The following is a 20837-nucleotide window of genomic DNA, read 5'->3' on the forward strand; positions in this document are numbered from 1 at the left end:
CTGTGCTGCAAAATAGAAATCCTGTGTCTGTGTGCTTTTTAGAGCTCGACTATTTGGGGTTTTGAAATCATTCACTCCCTATGTGAGTCTAGGAAAAGTTACATAACATTTTCGAACTTGCATATCCTTGTCTGTAAAATTGGATAAAATAGCACTAATTTAAGAGATTTTTCTGAGAATCAGAATTAGTGTATGTAGGTGCCTAGTACATAGTGGGCTCACACCTTTAAAAAGTATGTGTTGAGCATCTGCTGTATCCCAGACAGTGTGCTGGACTCTGGGCTATTTATTACCCTTAAGAGTTGTGTTCTTAGGATAAGTTGCTGCTGCTGCTGCTAAGTCGCTTTAGTCGTGTCCGAAGTTAAGATATACTGAAAGTACTCAGGATCACACAGTGCCATGTGGCAGCACAAGGCCATCGGGAATCGAGAGGTGAACTGTTCTTAGGACCTCCCTGGTGGTCCAGTGGTAAGACTCCACGCTCCCAGTGCAGGGGGCCTGGGTTCTCTTCCTGGTCAGGGAACTACATCCCGCATACCACAACTAAAGATCCTGCCTACCACAACTAAGACACAGCACAAGCAAGTGAATAAATAAATAATTTGTAGAAAAGAGTTGAACTGTTCTCAACTGTTCCCATGGACCTGGAGTTCCCCGGCATGGACTGTCACTCTCCTAAGACCGAGGTTTGACCTGTGCTCTTCAAGCCCCATCTGCAACATGAAGTCACTTGGCTGGTGGGAGAGCCGACTCTGCTGCCCTGGGCACAGGGACAGCTGTGCTCTAATCTCCTGGACTGGGCAGCTATCAGCTTTGCCGGCCCAGTAGTCCTTCACCTGTTCTTCTGGAAACAAAAGCTCGAAGGTATCTTTGGGTAACAGCCTTCCCTCCACCTCAGAATATGCCATTGACTTCACCCTCCCCCCAGGCTCTGTGGGTCAGCATAGAACCCAGGCCACACCAATGAGAAACTTATTACCTTTATTTTTAACATCAGGGAAGAGACCTCTGGGCCGGAGGCACAGGGAGTCCTGCTCATGGCACCAGGCTCCCAGTATTGCTGTTGCTATAAGATTGGGGGGAAGTGGCTGTCTTGTGGGAGGACTGTCTTTTTCCAGGGTGTGCTTCTGCATGCCCCAGATCTTTTCCAGCAGGCCAGAGACAGAGGCCTCAGTGGGCTTGTAACAATCAACCAGCAGCTTCTTGACCCTGGCAGCTGGGTCCCATCACTCTCCACGTCCAGGAGTTCATTCACATCAACCTCCAGCTTCAGGATCCCCTCTTCCTGGCAGCCATAGAGGCCAGGGAACTGCTCCAGGATCCACTCCTCAGGTTGAAGCGCTTCTGTAGCTCCTTGAGGTCAGACCTGACCATGACCTCCCTTGGCGCCTCCCTTAAGCCTCACCTGCAGCTCTGGGGCAGGCGTGGGGTCTGAAAGTAGATGCTGCCACTGCCTGGTTTGTGCGCCAGGGTCACCAACACTGTAACCCCTGTGGGACCACCATCTGCCATGCCAGCTGCCTCCCCCATTATCTTTTAAAGTGTTAGTCACTCAGTTAGTCTGATTCTTTGTGACCCCTATGGACTATAGCAACCCCAGGCTCCTCTGTCCATGGGATTCTCCAGCCAAGAATATGGGAGTGGGTAGCCATTCCCTTCTCCAGAGGATCTTCCTGAGCCAGGGATCACACTTAGGTCTCCTACATTGCAGGCAGATTCTTTCCCGCCTGAGCCACCAGGGAATCAGATCACTATCTTTTAAACATAAAGATTATTTTAAAAGTGAACAAATGACCCACACTAGGCCACTCGGACCATCAGGAAGGAGTTGGGCTTCCCTAGATCTTCTTTTCCCTTGGGACTGTTACAAGGTAGGAATTAAGCTTGGAACTGCTCATATCATCAGTGCCGTGCCATGATCTGAGGAGATTCAGCCTGAGAATGAAGTTCACACAGAGGACAGATGATCTCAGAATGATAAAAAGACGGACTTCTGAAGGTATTGCCAGAGCATCTGGATCCAGTTCTACCTGAAGCCACAAACCCTCAGACTTTTCCGTTACACAAACCAATCCATTATTTTCTTTTGGGGAGAATGGAGAGGTGATTAAACAATCTGGTTGGGTTCTTTCACTTGTAAGAATATGTCACTTGAAAGAGTACTTATTAACATGTCTTCTGTTCATTATTGCAGGAGTCCCCAACCTCTCGGATCTAATGCCTGATGGTCTGAGGCGGAGCTGATGCAGTAATAATAGAAATAAAATGCACAATAAATGTAATGCACTTGAATCATCCTGAAACCATCTCCTATATCCCAGTCTGTGAAAAAACTGTCTTCCATGAAACTGGCCCCTGGTACCAAGAAGGTCGGGGACTGATGCATTACTGGGTATGCAACAGTTCAACAATGCTTATCATGGTACTCAGGAATTTGAGGATTCGGGAAGATCTACAGATATCCCTCAGGGATACTAAGGTTTCCTAAATACATACTGTACATCAATACAACGGACCCACACAAACTGACACACGTAAATCCAAATGCCCACAAATACTTTTAATACCTTGCTATATTATCCATTTCTTTAATTCATGAATCTCATCTGAGTAACAACTGTTTGTTCTTCTGGTCTTTCAGGCTGAGGGGCAGGACAGGCTTGTTTGGTTTGTTCACTAGGGCCTAGCACGGTGCTTGGCAGATGGTACATTCTCAAAAATTATTTGCTGATTTGACTTGTGTAAATAACAATGGTGCTTATCCCTTAGCAGGAGCCATGCCTGAATGAAGACAAGTCAAAGTGAAGTTGTCACCATGGCTGTGGGCTAGTCATCATGGCAGGGGGTTCACCGGCCCCACTAGGGAGACTCGTCTGTTCTTCCAACCAAACAAGAGTGATGGGATGGTGTAACTGGGCTGGCTCATGTCCCTGAGCCCCCATCTCTTCCAGGGGCTCCTGGAAGACTTCCATAAGACTCCTCTCAGTGAGGAGAAATACACACACCTTCTGGACTCACAGAAACAGATAAAAGAGAAAGCTGGAGTTGAGGAGTGAGGAATGAGAGAAGTGAGAATCCTTTCACGAGAACCACATAAAAAGACAGCAGGAGATATGGGGATGGGGGGACTCTGAGACAGCTAACGTTTAGTAACATACTAATCATATACACGGCCCTTTCCATATGTCATTTCACTTCCTCCTCCTATTTACACCTTAAAGTTTCGTACAGGCGAGAAAACAGAGGCCAGCAGAGGCCAAGGGACTGGCACAAGCTTGCGCAGATCCTGAGTGCCTGGGCAGCGTTTGAATTCTATTCTGTGTGACTCCACAGTCCATGTACTTTTCATTGCACTCTTCTGCTCCCATAGGAGTTATTTTTCAGAGGTCAAATCGTTTATTTCCTTTCACGTTTATTTGCCTCATAGGCCCCTTATTGCTGTATTACAACCTGTCCACTCTGGTGTTCCTCACACGTGTTTTGTACCTAGGAAAAATGAATCGTTTGGGGTGGAGGGGAAGTAACTGCTACTTAATACTAAGAAATGGCCAATGTAAAATTTACTGTGGAAATACACATTTTAAAAGGCCATGCATTCATGTGAGTGACTGAATCCACTTGTTCCAACAATGCAAAGGAAGTGGCATGAAACGGTGACTCTGCAGGATACCGCGGCCACACCAACAGGACTGCGCCTTCCCATTTCCAGTATCAGTGCTCACCCCACTCTGCCTACGTGGATGATATGCTGATACTACATAAACATTGTTAAAGCTACAGTTCCATGCTACAGTAATTCAGTTAACTCTAACATGCTTTATGGTTCTGTCCATCGGAGAGGTTGACATCCCTGCATTAAAGCTTAAATGCGAGCTTCGTATTTAAAAGAGCAAGCGTGTGAGTGTGTGTGATAGAAGACAACATTCCACATAAACGGAGATACAAGCCCAATACAGACTTTTTATTCTACTCTGAAAACAGAAAAATGAAGAATGAATCTAAACATAAAATCAACATTATATTAAGCTCAACTAGAAAGACCTGATCGGGATTTATCTGGTCATAGGATTTACAGTGCAAGCTGTACCCAGAGGTCTTCTCAGTGACATGATTTCAAAGAAACCTTGCCCAGCACCAGTGCCTTCACTGTGTCTATATGTGTGGATATATGGTTGGGGGACAAGGAGGTGGGGGTGGAAGACAAAGACAGTGAGGGAGAGATGAAGAGAGAGAGGGGCAAGAAATTCCAAGGGAGAGCAGCTCCTTTTGTCCAAATGTGTTTCAATCTGGGTCCACGTGGTTAATCACCAATCACCCTGTTCTTTTCTCAGGCGCTCACCAGGGCCGGCGGCGGGGTGGGGACGACTGGCAGGGTGCATTTTGCCTCTTTAAGAGATTAAGGAGCCAATTGGTCTTACTGCTCTAACCTGTCCTCCTTGGGACCACGTATTAACAGATAGCACTGCAGAAGGGCTCTCTTTAGAAGTTTGCTGCAGGGATGACAAATTAACCCAGCAGGGTGTCCCACACATCTATCTCAGTACAAATTATTAGTGTAATAGAGCTTTTAGTTATGCATTTATCTAGTAATTATTGAACGGTTACACAAAACCAAGCTGAGCAGCCATGGCCCTTTATGAGGCTCGCTCAGTGGGTGGCCTTACAGTTAATTTAGGGTACTTCTCCACTAAGCAGTTCACTTGCAGACAAATTAGCTAAACAGCTTTCTCCTTTAAATATTTTCCATGTCATAGTGAAACTCTTTACAGTACAATAAAGGTACAGTTTTAATTACACGCTTCCTGACTTTTGTTTAGTTGTAGTTTTAAAACATTTGCTGGCACTGTTTTTTCCTTTGGCTGGGTAGTAATAGCTGGCTGTAAGTATCTGGCTAATGAATTTAATAATTTCCTGAACTGGGACTTAAAGGGCCTTTGCTAAAAAGCTGCTTTTCCTCTTTACCATCCAGTTCCTTCAAATCCCATCAACAACGGTGCCCATTAGGCCCAGCACCGGCACTTGAGCTAACCTTGCCCAGAGTTCACAAGCCCTCTTATTCTCTTTTCAGTGCTCCTCAGAGGTGGTACTTGTTAGGTCTGTGATGCCTGCATTTGAAAGTCAATTCTGGCAATTCTGATTGTCGAAAGACAACGTAATGTTTTCTCAAATGACATACTCCAATAATAAATAAACACTTTGCATCTGTTGGCAGGTTATTTCAGCACCTTGTTAGCAACAGGTACTTAATTGCTTCTCATTTTCCTGAGATGATTCAATTGCACTAAACCAGGAGAGACAAATTAAATTCAGCTCCACTGAAAGGAGCACTAGCGTGTTCTACAACTAAGTTAAAAATATTTCCTAAGAGGCAAAGGAGTTTGCTGACATGATACAAGAAAGCTAAATGAACCAAACCGCTTAGGTAGGGGGTGCATGCCAAGGAAGGATGCCAAGGTCATGAGAGTGATGGAGCACCAGGGACTTCTTCCTTCTTTAGGGTCCTTCATTTGGGCAGAAACATTTATAATACCACAGCAAATATTCCATAAAAAGAGGACCAAATCATTCTGAGCTCAGTATTTCTCTTAATGTCCATGAAACTAGAAGCTCTTAATTAAAACAGAGTAAAGGTATGGATATGAGAGTTGAACCATAAAGAAGGCTGAGCATCAAAGAATTGATACTTTCAAATTGTGGTGCTGGAGAAGACTCTTGAAGAGTCCCTGGACAGCAGGGAGATCAAACCAGTCAATCCTAAAGGAAATCAGTCCTGAACATTCATTGGAAGGACTGTTGCTGAAGCCCAATACTTTGGCCACTTTCTGACTCACTGGAGAAGACCCTGATGCTGGGAAAGATTAAAGGCAAACAGAGAAGGGGTCAGAAGAGGATGAGATGGTTAGATAGCATCACTGGATCAAAGGACAAGAATTTGAGCAAACTCAGGGACTGATAGTGGAGGACAGAGGAGCCTGGCACGTTCGGTTTATAGGGGCACAGAGGGTCAGAGAAGACAGTGACTAAACAACAACAAGTGTACATCGAGCACTTATTCACTATGCTATGCATCTCCCTAAAAACTGTGAAATACATGCATTTGAATATGGTATTATTATCACACATGGAGGATGGAAAACTACCTGTTATTTCCAAACTTTCTGTTTGCTGTCAATCAAATCTATGTGCTCATTCAACAAATACCTACTAAGTGCTTTGCTAACACCATCCATGAGGCTGAGAGATACAGAATCTCGGGAGGAAGAATAAAGACGTGGTCCCGTTCTAATGGCCCTGCCATCTAGTGATGACTGAGCCTTCCCACTATTCCTCTCCTTCCTTCCTTCTCTATTATTGTCTTTGAATCTCCAGTCTTCCAACCTTTCCTGGTGACCTCAACTTCCTGGAAAGTTATCTTATTCTCATAATTCTCTGCAGTGTATTATCTTTAGCCAAACTGGGAGATACTATTGACTTCATACCCTCACATGTCTCATCACTAAAGGCAAGATCCTTGATTGGGCCACGAGGATCCTGGATTTAGAGAGGTTCATAGAGCATGTAAATGTCTGAACAGAAACTGGCAGGATTCTTTAAAAGCTGCACAATGTATCTTAGGCTTACATGGCTATTGTTTTAATACATATTGTGCACGTGTTCAAAATCAGGGCAATCTGACTTCTAAAATCCCTTTTTGTGTGTGTGTATTTTTTTTTTAATTTAATTTTTATTTTTTTATTGACCCATAAAGACGTGGGGCTTTGGCCATTGGCTCACACTTTGTGTGTCTGGATTCCTCAGTACTTAGTTGTCTAAAAGCACAATTGTTTGCTGTTGCTGCCTGCTTACAACTAGGAGGTACTCTCTTTGAGAGAGGGTTAAGTCACACTTGTTTGGACTCGTCCAGTGTCAACTGCCATGGTAGTTCTATCAGGTGAACCCTGATCTTGGCAGCACCCTGGGAGCACCCATCACAGTAATACAAGGCTGGGTTTCTTGTCTGCCATTTACTAGGAAGTAAGCAAGTTGAGGCCAGAATCTAAGCTTTATTCCCCACTCTATTCAGCAAGTAGTAGAGCACCTTGTACCCTGTAAGTACTTGATAAAAAATATTTGTGGAAAAGTTAACAGGCCCCTAGACAGTAATGCGAGTCTGCACACTAATTTCAATATAAAAAAAAAGTCAAACTAACCTCAAAAGCTATCTTTGAAATGACTTGCACCTATCAGAAACCCTGCATTTACCAGTAGCAAGGATTCATGGGCTCATAAAAAAAGGTCAAATGATCTGTTTATGGCTGCTATTATAAAAAAAACTCCATGTGATAATAAGAGTTGTATCATACTTATCAAAAGATCTAAATGGCTATGTCATGTCCTTGACTAATAAACATTGTGAAAACAAACTAACTGTTGAAATAAATGCAGTTGATTTCTCCCGGTAGTGGAGAAAAAGGTAGAAATACGTTGAAAAGGGCTTAGCACTGGAGGCTAGATTTCTAGTCTTGGCTCTGGCCAACTCAGATCTCACATTTCTCTGAGTAACGGTAACTATGTTGTTAACTGCTAGCCAGAATATTTTTCTCCTATTTACCTACTTATAAAACCCCAATTTTATTCAGAGCAGCAATGTGCTCTGTCAAATACTTAGATTTTCCAGCCTCCCTTGCAGCTAGAGGTGATCAAGAGTCATAGTTTTGATCATGCTGAGTAAGATTCTATGAAAGGTGGCAAAATGGCCTGGCAGGCACTTTTGGCTCCTGTCTGCTCCCTTCTTTAAAACGCTTGGAATGCAGATGCATGGCAGGAGGGCAGTGGCCACACTGTGACCCTGAGGTCACCGCATGAGGATGAGAACAATCCACTAAAGCATGGATAAGAGAAGAAATCTCAGTCCTTGACTGCACTTAGGTGCCACCATGACAGTTCTGAATCACGTATTTGGTTTTTATTTTTTTAATTGTATTTATTTATTTATGGCTGTGCTGGGTCTCTGTTGCTGTGAGGACTTTTTCTCTAGTTGTGGTGAGTGGGGGCTACTCTCTAGTTGCAGTGTGCAGGCTTCTCATTGTGGTGGCTTTTCTTGTTGCAGATCACTCACTCTAGGGCATGCAGGCTCAGTAGTGGTGGTTCCTGGGCTCTAGATCAAGGCTCAATAGTTGTGGCCCATAGACTTAGTTGTTCCAGGGCATGTGGGATCTTCCCAGATCAGGGATTGAACTCATGTTTCTTGCACTGGTAGGCGGATTCTTTACCACTGAGCCACCAGGGAAAACCCCATATGTTTGTTTTAGATTTCCAGTTACTTACAGTCAAACACATTCTTAAGGGATCCAGGAAAAGAATTAAACCAGAAGGCTCCAAGAGCACTATTCTGAGATTCTATGGTTCTAGACGAAGCTCAATCGGTGCTTATTTGTCAATTACTCTCAACCCCTGCTTTACACCGTGTATAGTGCAGGTTCCTTACTGCCTCTTGATCCCCTAAAGCACAGAGTCGCTTTACCCTGTGCTGAGCATTTACATTAAGTATCATCTATTATCTCGCTTTTGAAAATAGCAAAGACTTAAGGCAGAAACATAAGTTTCGACGAGACAACTTTTAAGAAATTCTAAAATATCTCTGATGAGTACTCCAAATAATTCTCAAAAAGAGTTAGGTATGCGGAGGGAAGTGGGAGGGGGTTCAGGGTTGGGAACTCATGTACACCTGTGGTGGATGCATGTCAATGTATGGCAAAACCAATACAGTATTGTAAAGTAAAAAAAAAAAAAAAAATTAAATTAAATAAAAAAAAAAATCATCAGGCAAACTTACAACTCTTAGAAAGGCAAAAGGAAGGAAAAAAAATGACAATTTTTCTTCATTATCAAGAAGAAGACGAATTGTCATGATTAAATACTTTATTATGGTTGAAATTTTAAGTACTGCTAAAAGAAAGTCTTTGAAAGCCCACTCTTTCCGTTTAAAGTGCACAGTAACTGTAATAATGTATAATGACGTAACAAACACCCTAACGGAAACTTAATCTCTTCCTCAGTCAGTAGGGCATTCCACAGTCTTTAACTTATTCACCTAATTTTAACTATGTAAATGTTAGTTACTCAGTCGTATCTGACTCTTTGGGACACTATGGACTGTAACACACCAGGCTTCTCTGTCATAGAATTCTCTAGGCAAGAATCCTGGAGTAGGCAGCCATTCCCTTTTTCAGGGACTCTTTCCAACCTGGGATCAAACCTGAGCCTCCTACATTGCAGGCAGATTCTTTACCATCTGAGCCACCAGGTAAGGTGGCAAAGTATCATCCCTCATGCGATGGCTAGACTGAGGTCACAATGTTAAATGATTTATCAAAGCCATAAACAATGACACTATCAGAGAGTGGATTCATTTTAAGAAACCTACCTTCACAAGGTAAATTGGAAAATTAGATTCCAATTTTAGATTAGAAGATTAGAATAGCATCAACTAAGAAACACCATAGCTTTTAATAAACCTTACTTCATAATCTTGCAATAGCTTTCTTTGGATGAAAGGCCATGGTTCTTCCTCATCTTGGACATTCCTTATAAAGAGGTGCCATATAAACTATTGTCATATGTCACCCTTAGAAGCAGTGAGAATCTGTCAGTTTCAGGGATGGGATGAATATCTCTTATGTACATTTTATGCACAACTTACATACTTGTTATTCATTCAAGTAAAATCTGAGCTCAAAACCCATGGTGTGAGAAACAATAAAGATATAAAAAGTGTTTATTAGAGATCCTTCCTCACAGAGGTTTTGTTCTAGAGAAAGAACAAGCCATGTACGTGAACTGACAAAGTAAGACCAAGTTGGTGTAGGGAGTGTGAAGACATGACGTGAGAGGCTCCCAGAGTCTGCAGATTGAGATGATGGCAGCCTGCTTGGAGCTGAGCAGGTTTCAGGTAGAAAGTGGTACCCAAATTGGTCTTGGGATGGGCAGTGTGTGGACAGGCAAAGGCAGGAGGACAGCATGACAGCAAGAGGCTTTCAAAGCCCTGATGAAAATGGGTGACTTAATTGTTTGCCTGACCTGATCATGGCTGTAAGTAGATGATTTCATCTACTCCTAAGATAATATAATTCTCTGAGGTCGAGATTAGATCTTCAATTTACAGATGAGGAACTCATGGCCAGAGAAGCAAAGCTATGTGCCAGGTTCACACAGCTGATAAAAGTGGTGGAAATAGGATTCAAACACCAGTCCACTCGACCTCCAACCCTAGCTTCTGCACTTACTCACTCCCCTCGAGGCTCTATTTTTTCTGCCTCAGGTTTGCAATCATCAAAGAGAGGTTTCCTGTGTAAAAAGTGGCCACCAAATTTCTAAACATAGCTAATTTTTGCAGTGAAAAAATAGGACCATCGCTTGTTTTCACTGAATTTGGTGAATTCATTGAAATTTGAGGTGGATTTGCTGTTCTGTAGCTCTGTTAGCATACCACCTTTGGCCTGGGCACTGGGGTATATTACACAGCTACTGTCTACTGACTGGTGTTTGCCTAGTCGAGGTATTCCCATGAGGAATTTTAAGGAAGGCAGCAGAGGTCTTACAATCTAGGTGCTATCCAGAGGTGACTATACCATGTGATTCTGAATAAGACTACAGTTAACAGCCTCCCCAGTGCCCCAGGATCCTGATAAAGGACACACCTTTCTCTTCTTCCTGGCCTTTTTGAAGTCTGATCATCTATCTGGATTCTCTAATGATTTACCATTTCAGATTGTAGTTAGAGCAAGTGAAAGTGTTAGTCACTCAGTTGTGTCTGTCTCTTTGCGACTCCATGGACTGTAGCCCGCCAGGTTCCTCTGTCCATGGGGTTCTCCAGGCAAAAATACTGGAATGGGCTTGCCATTTCCTTCTCCAGAGGATCTGCCTGACCCAGGGGTCGAGCCTGGGTCTCCTGCACTGCAGATGGATTCTTTACCATCTGAGTCACCAGGGAAGCCAAGCTTCTCCTTCCAATTAAAGGAATGTGTGAGGTTGAATTCTCCTTAATGTACATGCCACATTTATTCTACACTGGCTCCTTCTGCCAGACTCTCCTTTTTTAAATCCAGCCTTATCTTCCTAAAACATCAACTCTTAGTCCCAGATGTGATGTCATTCCAAGCATTAGCTTTCCAACCAGTTCACAGAAGGATAAGAGGGAATATGATACCTACAGCAAGTATGTCTTAAATAACAAGTATCTAGCCACCAACCTTTAAAAAGGTCTTAGCCCAACAGGGTCTTATGTTAAGCTATCTCAACTCTGTCATGCTGACCACAAAGATGCCGCTGAGGTATTTCATACCAACTACCCCACTTCCCTTCACCAGACCACTAAGTTGGGCAGGATGTAATAAGAATGGGTTCCTGAGTAGATTTCCCAGAAAGGAGACCTGAGGATGCTGTGAATCATATTGAAGTCTGGTGAAAAAATTCTTTGGAATTCCATAATTGTTCCATAATTTTTAAATTGGGCATCTTTCTCTTTTCCTTATAAACAATTCGATGAGTATGAATAGAAGACCAAAACTCACAGTTCTGTAGAATAAGAAGGTCTCCTCTGGTTCAACTCAGTGTGGATCATTTTAGCAAATGTGATTAACTGTTTAGCATGAAGAAGCTCCCAATCATGGCACTTATGGGTAAGTGCTAGAATCATTTCTAGATCTATAGTTTTAAGGCAAGACATATAGAAAGCATTCAGTATTTACTAAATAAATGATAACATACACACATTGCCTTATACTCCTCAGAGTCTCTACAAATATTGTTTTATTGTACTTTCTGTGTAAGAATGTGAGGTTGGGAGAAAAAAAATATCCTTCAGCAGTACTACTGCTGCTGCTGCTGCTGCTGCTAAGTCGCTTCAGTTGTGTCCGACTCTGTGCGACCCCATAGACGGCAGCCTACCAGGCTCCCCCGTCCCTGGGATTCTCCAGGCAAGAACACTGGAGTGGGTTGCCATTTCCTTCTCCAATGCATGAAAGTGAAAAGTGAAAGTGAAGTCACTCAGTCGTGTCCGACTCTTAGCGACCCCATGGACTACAGCCCACCAGGCTCCTCTGTCCATGGGATTTTCCAGGCAAGAGTGCTGGAGTGGGGTGCCATTACTACTGTCCCCATTTTATTGGAGAGGACATTAAAAAGTTCAGACGATAAGCAGAAATGGAAAGAGGCAACTCAACAAACTACCCTGATTACTGGCATTGCTGCTTCCTAATCCTGGTGTACCAGGAGTCTTTTCTTCGCTTGGAATGCCCTCCATTCATCTAAGTGACTTTTAAGATTTGACTTTGACAATATCTACCCTTTGAACGTTCTTTAGGTAATATAAAGTGAAAAGTAACTGTGCATTCCATAACATATTCTAAATGCTTATTTTTCTGTACTGGACAATACGCTCTATGAGGACAGGAACCACTGAATTCCCAGTGCCTGCCCAGTGACAAGCACTCAGTAAATCCTTGATTGATGGATGAAGGAACCTCCACAGTTCCCTCCAGACTTTCCTCCAGAAACCTCTGCTTTTAAGATCCATGTAGCATTTAGAACATGTCAGCCTGATCATAAAAAGATGAGAAACATACAGGCCTTACCTCCCTGAGACCAAAAGTCTTCTGACTAAATCTTCATATCTCTTACCTCCCACCACAGTTTCAATGCTTAAGGAATGCTGACAACGAGAATTATATCATCACACTGCCCCATTCAAAGAGATTCATTCTGGGAGCACATAATTCCATTCAGATGCAAGGTTTTCAAATTGGGGTGAGGGGAAATGCACGTATTTTTCACTCTTACACACAAGTGAAATAATTAGGACACTTAAGAAAGTTCCATCAATGATCACGAGATCTTTAAAGATGGGGCAAGTGAACTTTCATAATTGTGGATAGAGACACTGCTTCATATAATAGTCAAAATACTTATTTTCTTCAAGGTGATTTCTACACATGTACATTGGCCAGCCCTCTAAACTGCTATATTTCCCTGAGATGTACACAGAGTATTCATAAACGGATTCAGATTTGTGGGACTCACATTGAGACTAATGCAAGAAATACCAGTTTCTCCAGGCGTATGTCAAAGCAGACAAGAGACCATAACTTTCTAGGATGTTTTATGATAGCAGCTGGTAGATCACAAACTTACCTAAACAAAAATCTGATGGAAGAAAGCAAACTTGGTTACAATTATTCATACTCCTACTGTGGGAGTTTCATAAACAAACTAATAAATATTTTCATCTTGCAACAAGATCAAGTTAAGTGATTTGTTGACATTCTCTTGAGGTTTAAAGCTTGTCTTTAATGTGAAATACAAATCATATTCCTTGTGGACACATTTTAATAATAAACTTAAAAGCACACGAGACAAAAATAATGAAAACACTGCAATGAAAACCAGACAAACTATCTACCACTTCAAAAGGAGTAAATGAAGGCGGCTCGTCAACACGGTGATGCAAACAACCTCAATGCAAAATGCCACATATTGAAATCAGGTTTCAAGAAAGGGGAATCAGCAGGGGTGAGAGAATGAAAACAAGCTATTACACAAAAATAAACTCACCTAACACACACACACAAACACACACACAAACACACACACAGACACACACAAGTGTCCCTCTCATACAATTTCTAAGATAAGGAAGTGTTAGTTGCTCATTAGTGTCCAACTCTTTGTGACCCCATGGACTGTGGCTACAATGTTCCTCTGTCCATGGAATTCTCCAGGCAAGAATACTGGGGTGGGTAGCCACTCCCTTCTCCACAGGATCTTCCCAACTCAGGGATCTCCCAGATAGTAGGCAGATTCTTTACCACCTGAGCCACCAGGAAAGCCCTTCAGCCAGATTTGATTTTGGTTAATTCAAATTACCTCTCACCTCTTTGCAACATCCCACCAGCAAAGAAAGAGGTAAGGATCAGGGTTTGATACCAAATCTCTTGGATCCCTACAATTGCAAAGCAGTGCCCGAGGATAAGAAACTGGAACATTCACTTCCTTCAGAACTACTCTGGGGGAGTCCTTGTTGTCTCTCATTTTACTACTCTTGTTCCAAGGTCATGAACTAAGCACAATCAAGAGTGCTAGCGGAGCAGCTCACCTCTGGGTCCTGTAATAACGGGTCGGTGATGCTGTGTGAATGCCGTTCCCAGGGAGGAGGTCTGTGAAGGGGAGGGGCTGCTGAAACCAGACTTCTCCGACTTCTTCAGTGTGGTTGGAGATGGCATTCCTGGCAGGAAGGATGAATGGATAAGCACACTTAAATCATGGAACACAGCTTATGCAACCTAAAAGATCAAACTTAAAAGAATTAAAAAAAAGAAATCTACCTGCGAATGGAAAAGTTAGTTTGAATTGGTTTGAATTTGTCATTGAAACAAACAGGTAACAGAAGGGTCCCCTGATGTCAGCATATAGTTGATTTTAACTTACTCTCCTAAATCACAGCCCATTTGAGGGTTTCTGATCTTCTCTAACTATGGAACACCACTTCACCAGTGCTTCCTGAAAGTTGTTGTCTGGGCCAGAGGCCTCTGGGACCATTCATAGAGAAGGCTATAGAAGCATATGAGGATTCGTATGCAGTCATTTCATCTTGCCCGTTACTTTATTTCAGTGCCAAGGCACATTTTATACAATTTAGCTGCTTTAACATTTAAAAAACCCTCAACAATGGTAACTCAGTTGTTCACCCAGTGAATAAGTTATAATAGAAAAAAAGAAAAGGTAAAAGTTAAAAAATAAAAATTAAATGGTCAAAGATGTCATAGCCAATGCAAATAATATTGTAAAAGAATAATGACAATGGAAAGGTATTTAATGACATAGGATAACAACATAGCAAGCCATCACAAAATGGGATATTACACTGTGATGCCATTTTAAAATGTATTTCTATGTACAGAGAAAGAACTGCAAAGAAATATGCATAAACCATAATAGCAGTTCTCTTTGCACGTCGGATTTGAGTGATTATCCCTGCTTTTTTCTGCTTGTTTTTTTCTATGATGAACATATATTACTTTATTTTAAGAATATATAATAAAAGTTTGTTTTTAAAAATAGTATTTGTACTATCGTCTAAGCTTTTCATAGCATTTCCAGCATAGCAAATGCTCTAGGAAGAAAATCATGCGAAAATTGTCCCCTGTAATTACTGAATGTAATGTTCTCAGCAACCACACTGACACACAACTAGAGGCATCTATCAGTTTGGTAGGGTGCCGATTAAAACCATGAAAACGTGGATGTAAAAATAAAGGAGATGATTCCTAGTCTCCACACCACAGGACAAATTTGGGCTCTTTTAAATTTGCAGTACAAAATTGGTCTGATTTCATGTCAAAGAACCAAATCTCATTTCACTTATATATTCATATGTATTATGCTCTGTCTATGGCCAGAGAATTATTTGAGTGACCTGGAAAAATAAATAATAAAAATAATAATGATATTAGCATGTAACTGTTATCAAGTAGTTGCTAAGTATCATTACTATTCTAAGCACTTTGTAAGTATACATCTGTTCAGAAACTTAGCTAGTTTGGCCTATGTCTAAACGTGTCCTTATTTCTGACCACAGATTTCCTTAATGAGATTCTACAAGACAACCTTCCAAGTGTGACTACAGATTCTGTAAGAACAGAGACCAGGCCTGCTTTGCCTGCCTCTATTTTCAGGCTATCTGACAAGCAGTCTAGAACATACCAAGTGGCCTGAAAAGACATGTAAACTATTAACACTTTTACAGTTCTCAGCTTTATCTGTGGCTTTACAAAGAGATGCCTGGACAGAGCCAAACTTGGGGGTTTAACCCCAGAAAAGAAACAAACTGCAAACTGTAAGTAAATTTGCATAGACAGACAAGGACAACATGAAGTGGCGTGTGATCTTCACACAAACTAGACAAATCAGGATCAGATCCATTCTAGATCAATATCTATGTGACCTGAATTAGAAACAAGTCACTAAGTGACTTTAGCTATATTTGTTTGTTCACTGAATCAGTAACCAAAGTCATGTCATGCCAATGTCCTAACATCATCAGGATGAATTAAGATTTTGGATTAATGTTCACTGCAAGTAACCTAACCTAAGGTATCATCATGAGAAGAGATTTCAAACTTAAAAATAAAAGGAAAGAAATACAAACCTCCAAATGTAAACAAATCTCCCAATTCATTCAAACTTCTGTGCAAACACATTTTAAGGCTTCCAACCAGTCCACTAATTTAAACTCAGCCAAATGCCTGAACTATGTGTCATAGAGCAGAAATAGAATAGAAAATGAAAATGTCAAAACTTTTAAGATGGCAGGATTTTTTTCAGATGATGGAATTGATGAAATGCAGTATCTGAACTAATCTTATTAAAGAAAGCAAATGGTTCCACTCAAGGAAAAGCTGTCATTTCTTTGAAAAGTTCACGTTTTCCAACCCATGCCATTCTAAATAGGGCAGAAATGCTGGCATGCTTTAAACCCACCAGTTCCACTTTTAAAAGGGGGAGGGAAATTATATTTAGATAATACACATCAAGATGATGAAGGTGGTAAATGGATTCAAAATGATCAAAATTCAAATCCTCTTTAAAAGGGTTAAACTGAGAAGAAATACTGTGTGTACAAGAAGAACAAGCCAAACTCTGTATAATCTTCTAAATTTATCACAGCCAAGTAATATGAACCCCAAGACTGTCATGAATCTCAAAATTACTTTATGTTTTCAATTTTTAAAGACTCATATTGAGCACTTTTCCTTATTATATACTTTAATATTTTCTCCATATGCATAATGTATGTTTTGGTTAATTTGCTCTGTATACTAAATTGACCAAATGAAGTTTCAAAGTGCTAGTCAACTGATTTCTGTTTAAAACTAGATAACATTAATCCTAGCTTTTCTTTCTGAAATCAAATTTGGTTTCTGTATGTTATGTTAAAAATAAACTCCTTGTTAAAATTTCTTTTACCAAATAGCTATACAACTGTTATACAATTACTGCACAGATGAATGACTGATTGGCTTTCTCTTAATGAGTCAAAACTTTCATTTCAATATATTTTTTAGAAGTATCAGATTTTTTTAAAAAGATTATGAAGTAATGCTACACATTTTTCTGGAACAACAAAATATTACTTCAAAGTTCTTTTTGATGTGTAAAAATAAAGAAGTCTAGCTGGATTTAGAAAAGGCAGAAGAACCAGAGATCAAATTGCCAACATCCACTGGATCATCAAAAAAGCAAGAGAGTTCCAGAAAAACATCTATTTCTGCATTATTGACTATGCCAAAGCCTTTGACTGTGCGGATCACAATAAACTGTGGAAAATTCTGGAAGAGATGGGAATACCAGACCACCTGACCTGCCTCTTGAGAAATCTGTATGCAGGTCAGGAAGCAACAGTTAGAACTGGACATGGAACAACAGACTGGTTCCAAATAAAAAAGATGTATGTCAAGGCTGTATACTGTCACCCTGCTTATTTAACTTATATGCAGAGTACATCATGAGAAAAGCTCAGCTGGAAGAAGCACAAGCTGGAGTCAAGATTGCCAGGAGAAATATCAATAACGTCAGATATGCAGATGACACCACCCTTACGGCAGAAAGTGAAGAAGAACTAAAGAGCCTCTTGATGAAAGTGAAAGAGGAGAGTGAAAAAGTTGGCTTAAAGCTCAACATTCAGAAAACGAAGATCATGGCATCCAGTCCCATCACTTCATGGCAAATAGATGGGGAAACAGTAGAAACAGTGGCTGACTTTATTTTTCTGGGCTCCAAAATCACCGCAGATAGTGATTGCAGCCATGAAATTAAGAGACGCTTACTCCTTGAAAGGAAACTTATGACCAACCTAGAGAGCCTATTAAAAAGCAGAGACATTACTTTGTCAACAAAGGTCCATCTAGTCAAGGCTATGGTTTTTCCAGTAGTATGGATGTGAGAGTTGGTCTATAAAGAAACTGAGCACTGAAGAATTGATGCTTTTGAACTGTGGTGTTGGAGAAGACTCTTGAGAGTCCCTTGGACTGCAAGGAGATCCAACCAGTCCATTCTGAAGATCAGTCCCGAGTGTTCATTGGAAGGACTGATGCTGAAGCTGAAAGTCCAATACTTTGGCCACCTGATGCGAAGAGCTGGCTCATTGGGAAAGACTCTGATGCTGGGAAAGATTGAGGGCAGGAGGAGAAGGGGACAGCAGAGGATGAGATGGTTGGATGACATCACCAAGTCGATGGGCATGAGTTTGGGTAAACTCTGGGAGTTGGTGATGGACAGGGAGGCCTGGCGTGCTGCAGTTCATGGGGTCGCAAAGAGTCGGACACGACTGAGTGACTGGAACTGAACTGAACTGAACTGAACTGAATAGAATGGGAAACAATAATGCTTGCAATGTGGCAAATCTAGGTTCAGTCCCTGGGTTGGGAAGATCCCCTGGAGAAGGGAATGGCTACTGACTCCAATATTCTGGCCTGGAGAATTCCATGGACTGTATGGTTCAAGGGGTCGCAAACAGTCAGATATGACTGAGCAACTTTGACTCCACTTCATTTTGTCTCAATGGGACATTCCTTCCTACTGATTGCTGTAAAAACCTAATGGTGATGAACAGAATAGGAGATGAGTTTGGTGGATGAACCTAGAGCCTGTTATACAGATGAAGTAAGTCAGAAAGAAAAACAAATATCATATATTAATACATATATACGGAATCTAGAAAGATAGCACTGATGAACTTATTTGCGGGAAGGAATGGAGACATAGATGTAGAGAATGGACTTGTAGACACAGCTGGGGAGGGAGAGAGTGCGATGAATGGAGAAAGTAGGTTGTGCCCCATGACAGCCTAGAGCGGTGGCATGGGGAGGGGAGGGAGGTTCAAGAGGGAGGACATATATGTATTAATATAATTATGGCTGATTTGTGTTGTTGCATGGCAGAAACTAAAACAATGCTATAAAAACAAAAAAGAAAAAAAAAAGCATTTTGGCTTGCCATTGGCTTTCTAACATCTAGACTTTCTGTATTTCTCTTCACTTAGCCATTTTTTTAAGCTACCTGAGTCATTTCAGATAGTGTTCAGTGGATATGGGCAAGCATATATGAAATTCTAATCTTTCAGTGACTGTCCTCTGGAGGCAGTTATGAGTGAAAGTACAGGCCAAAAACACTGTGGTACTCAGAATTCTAAGAAAGGCTAAAAGTTCCCCTGGGGTGTATACTTTGTATAATCCTCTTCCCTTGAATATGGCTGGTACCTGTGAATAAAGTGGATGTCATTCTGTGATTAAATTGTTATATTGCAAGGGGGAAGGAACTTTTGTGACTATAATTAAGGTCCCTAATCAGATGATTTTGAGTTAGTAAAGGATTATTATCCTGGGTGAGCCTTTGACTGTGTGTATCACAATAAACTGTGGAAAATTCTGAAAGAGATGGGAATATCAGACCACCTGACCTGCCTCTTGAGAAACCTACATGCAGGTCAGGAAGCAACAGTTAGAACTGGACATGGAACAACAGACTGGTTCCAAATAAGAAAAGGAGTACGTCAAGGCTGTATATTGTCACCCTGCTTATTTAACTTATATACAGAGTACATCATGAGAAACACCCAGCTGGAAGAAGCACAAGCTGGTGTCAGGATTGCCAGGAGAAATATCAATAACCTCAGATATGCAGATGACACCACCCTTATGGCAGAAAGTGAAGAAGAACTAAAAAGCCTCTTGATAAAAATAAATAAATAAATAAATAAATAAATAAAAAAAAAGAAAATGAAAGAGGAGAGTGAAAAAGTTGGCTTAAAGCTCAACATTCAGAAAACGAAGATCGTGGCATCTGGTTCCATCACTTCATGGCAAATAGATGGGGAAACAGTGGCTGACTTTATTTTTGGGGGCTCCAAAATCACTGCAGATGGTGATTGCAGCCATGAAATTAAAAGACGCTTACTGCTTGGAAGGAAAGTTATGACCAACCTAGACAGCATATGAAAAAGCAGAGACATTACTTTGCCAACAAAGGTCCATCTAGTCAAGGCTATGGTTTTTCCAGTAGTCATGTATGGATGTGAGAGTGGGACTATAAAGAAAGTTGAGCACAGGAGAATTGATGCTTTTGAACTGTGGTGTTGGAGAAGACTCTTGAGAGTCCCTTGGACTGCAAGGAGATCCAACCAGTCCATCCTAAAGGAGATCAGTCCTGGATGTTCATTGGTAAGACTGATGTTGAAGCTGAAACTCCAATACTTGGGCCACCTAATGCGATGAACTGGCTCACTATAAAAGACCCTGATGCTGGGAAAGATTGAGGGCAGGAGGAGAAGGGGATGGCAGAGGATGAGATGGTTGGATGGCATCACCAACTTGATAGACACGGGTTTGGGGGACTCCAGGAGTTGGTGATGGACCGGCGTGCTGCAGTTCATGGGGTCACAAAGAGTCAGACATGACTGAGTGACTGAACTGAACTGAGCCTGACTTTATCAGGTGAGTCCTTCAAAAGAAGGACTAGAAGTCAGAAAGAATCTCCTGCTTACTTTGAAGAAATAAGCTGCCACATGGTAAAAAGGACCTGTGAGAGGGCCACATGGCAAGGAACTATAGGGACCATGAGGGGCTAAGCAGGGCTGTGACTGACAGAGGGCTTTAAGGAAGCTAGAACTTTAGTCTTAAAGCTGCAAGGAATAGAATTCTGCCAATAATCATGTGTTGGGATTGATGTTTATAAAATACCAGGTGTAAAAAATAGATAGCAAATGGAAAGCTGTTATAAAGCACAAGAAGCTCTGCTCAGGGCTC

General features: G+C 41.4%; 1 protein-coding gene across 4 annotated transcripts in view; it reads right to left on the reverse strand.

The window, feature by feature from the left end:
• Positions 1-20837, reverse strand: part of NFIA (nuclear factor I A) — a 408349-nt gene that overhangs the window by 77342 nt on the left and 310170 nt on the right. For all 4 annotated transcript variants that reach the window (XM_040232718.1, XM_040232715.1, XM_040232717.1 and 1 more), the window contains exon 7: positions 14132-14260. In XM_040232718.1, the coding sequence (XP_040088652.1) occupies positions 14132-14260 (129 nt within the window). The remainder of the gene's footprint in view (positions 1-14131; positions 14261-20837) is intronic.

Source organism: Oryx dammah, unplaced genomic scaffold, assembly GCF_014754425.2.
Source record: "Oryx dammah isolate SB20612 unplaced genomic scaffold, SCBI_Odam_1.1 HiC_scaffold_28, whole genome shotgun sequence".
NCBI lineage: Eukaryota > Metazoa > Chordata > Mammalia > Artiodactyla > Bovidae > Oryx > Oryx dammah.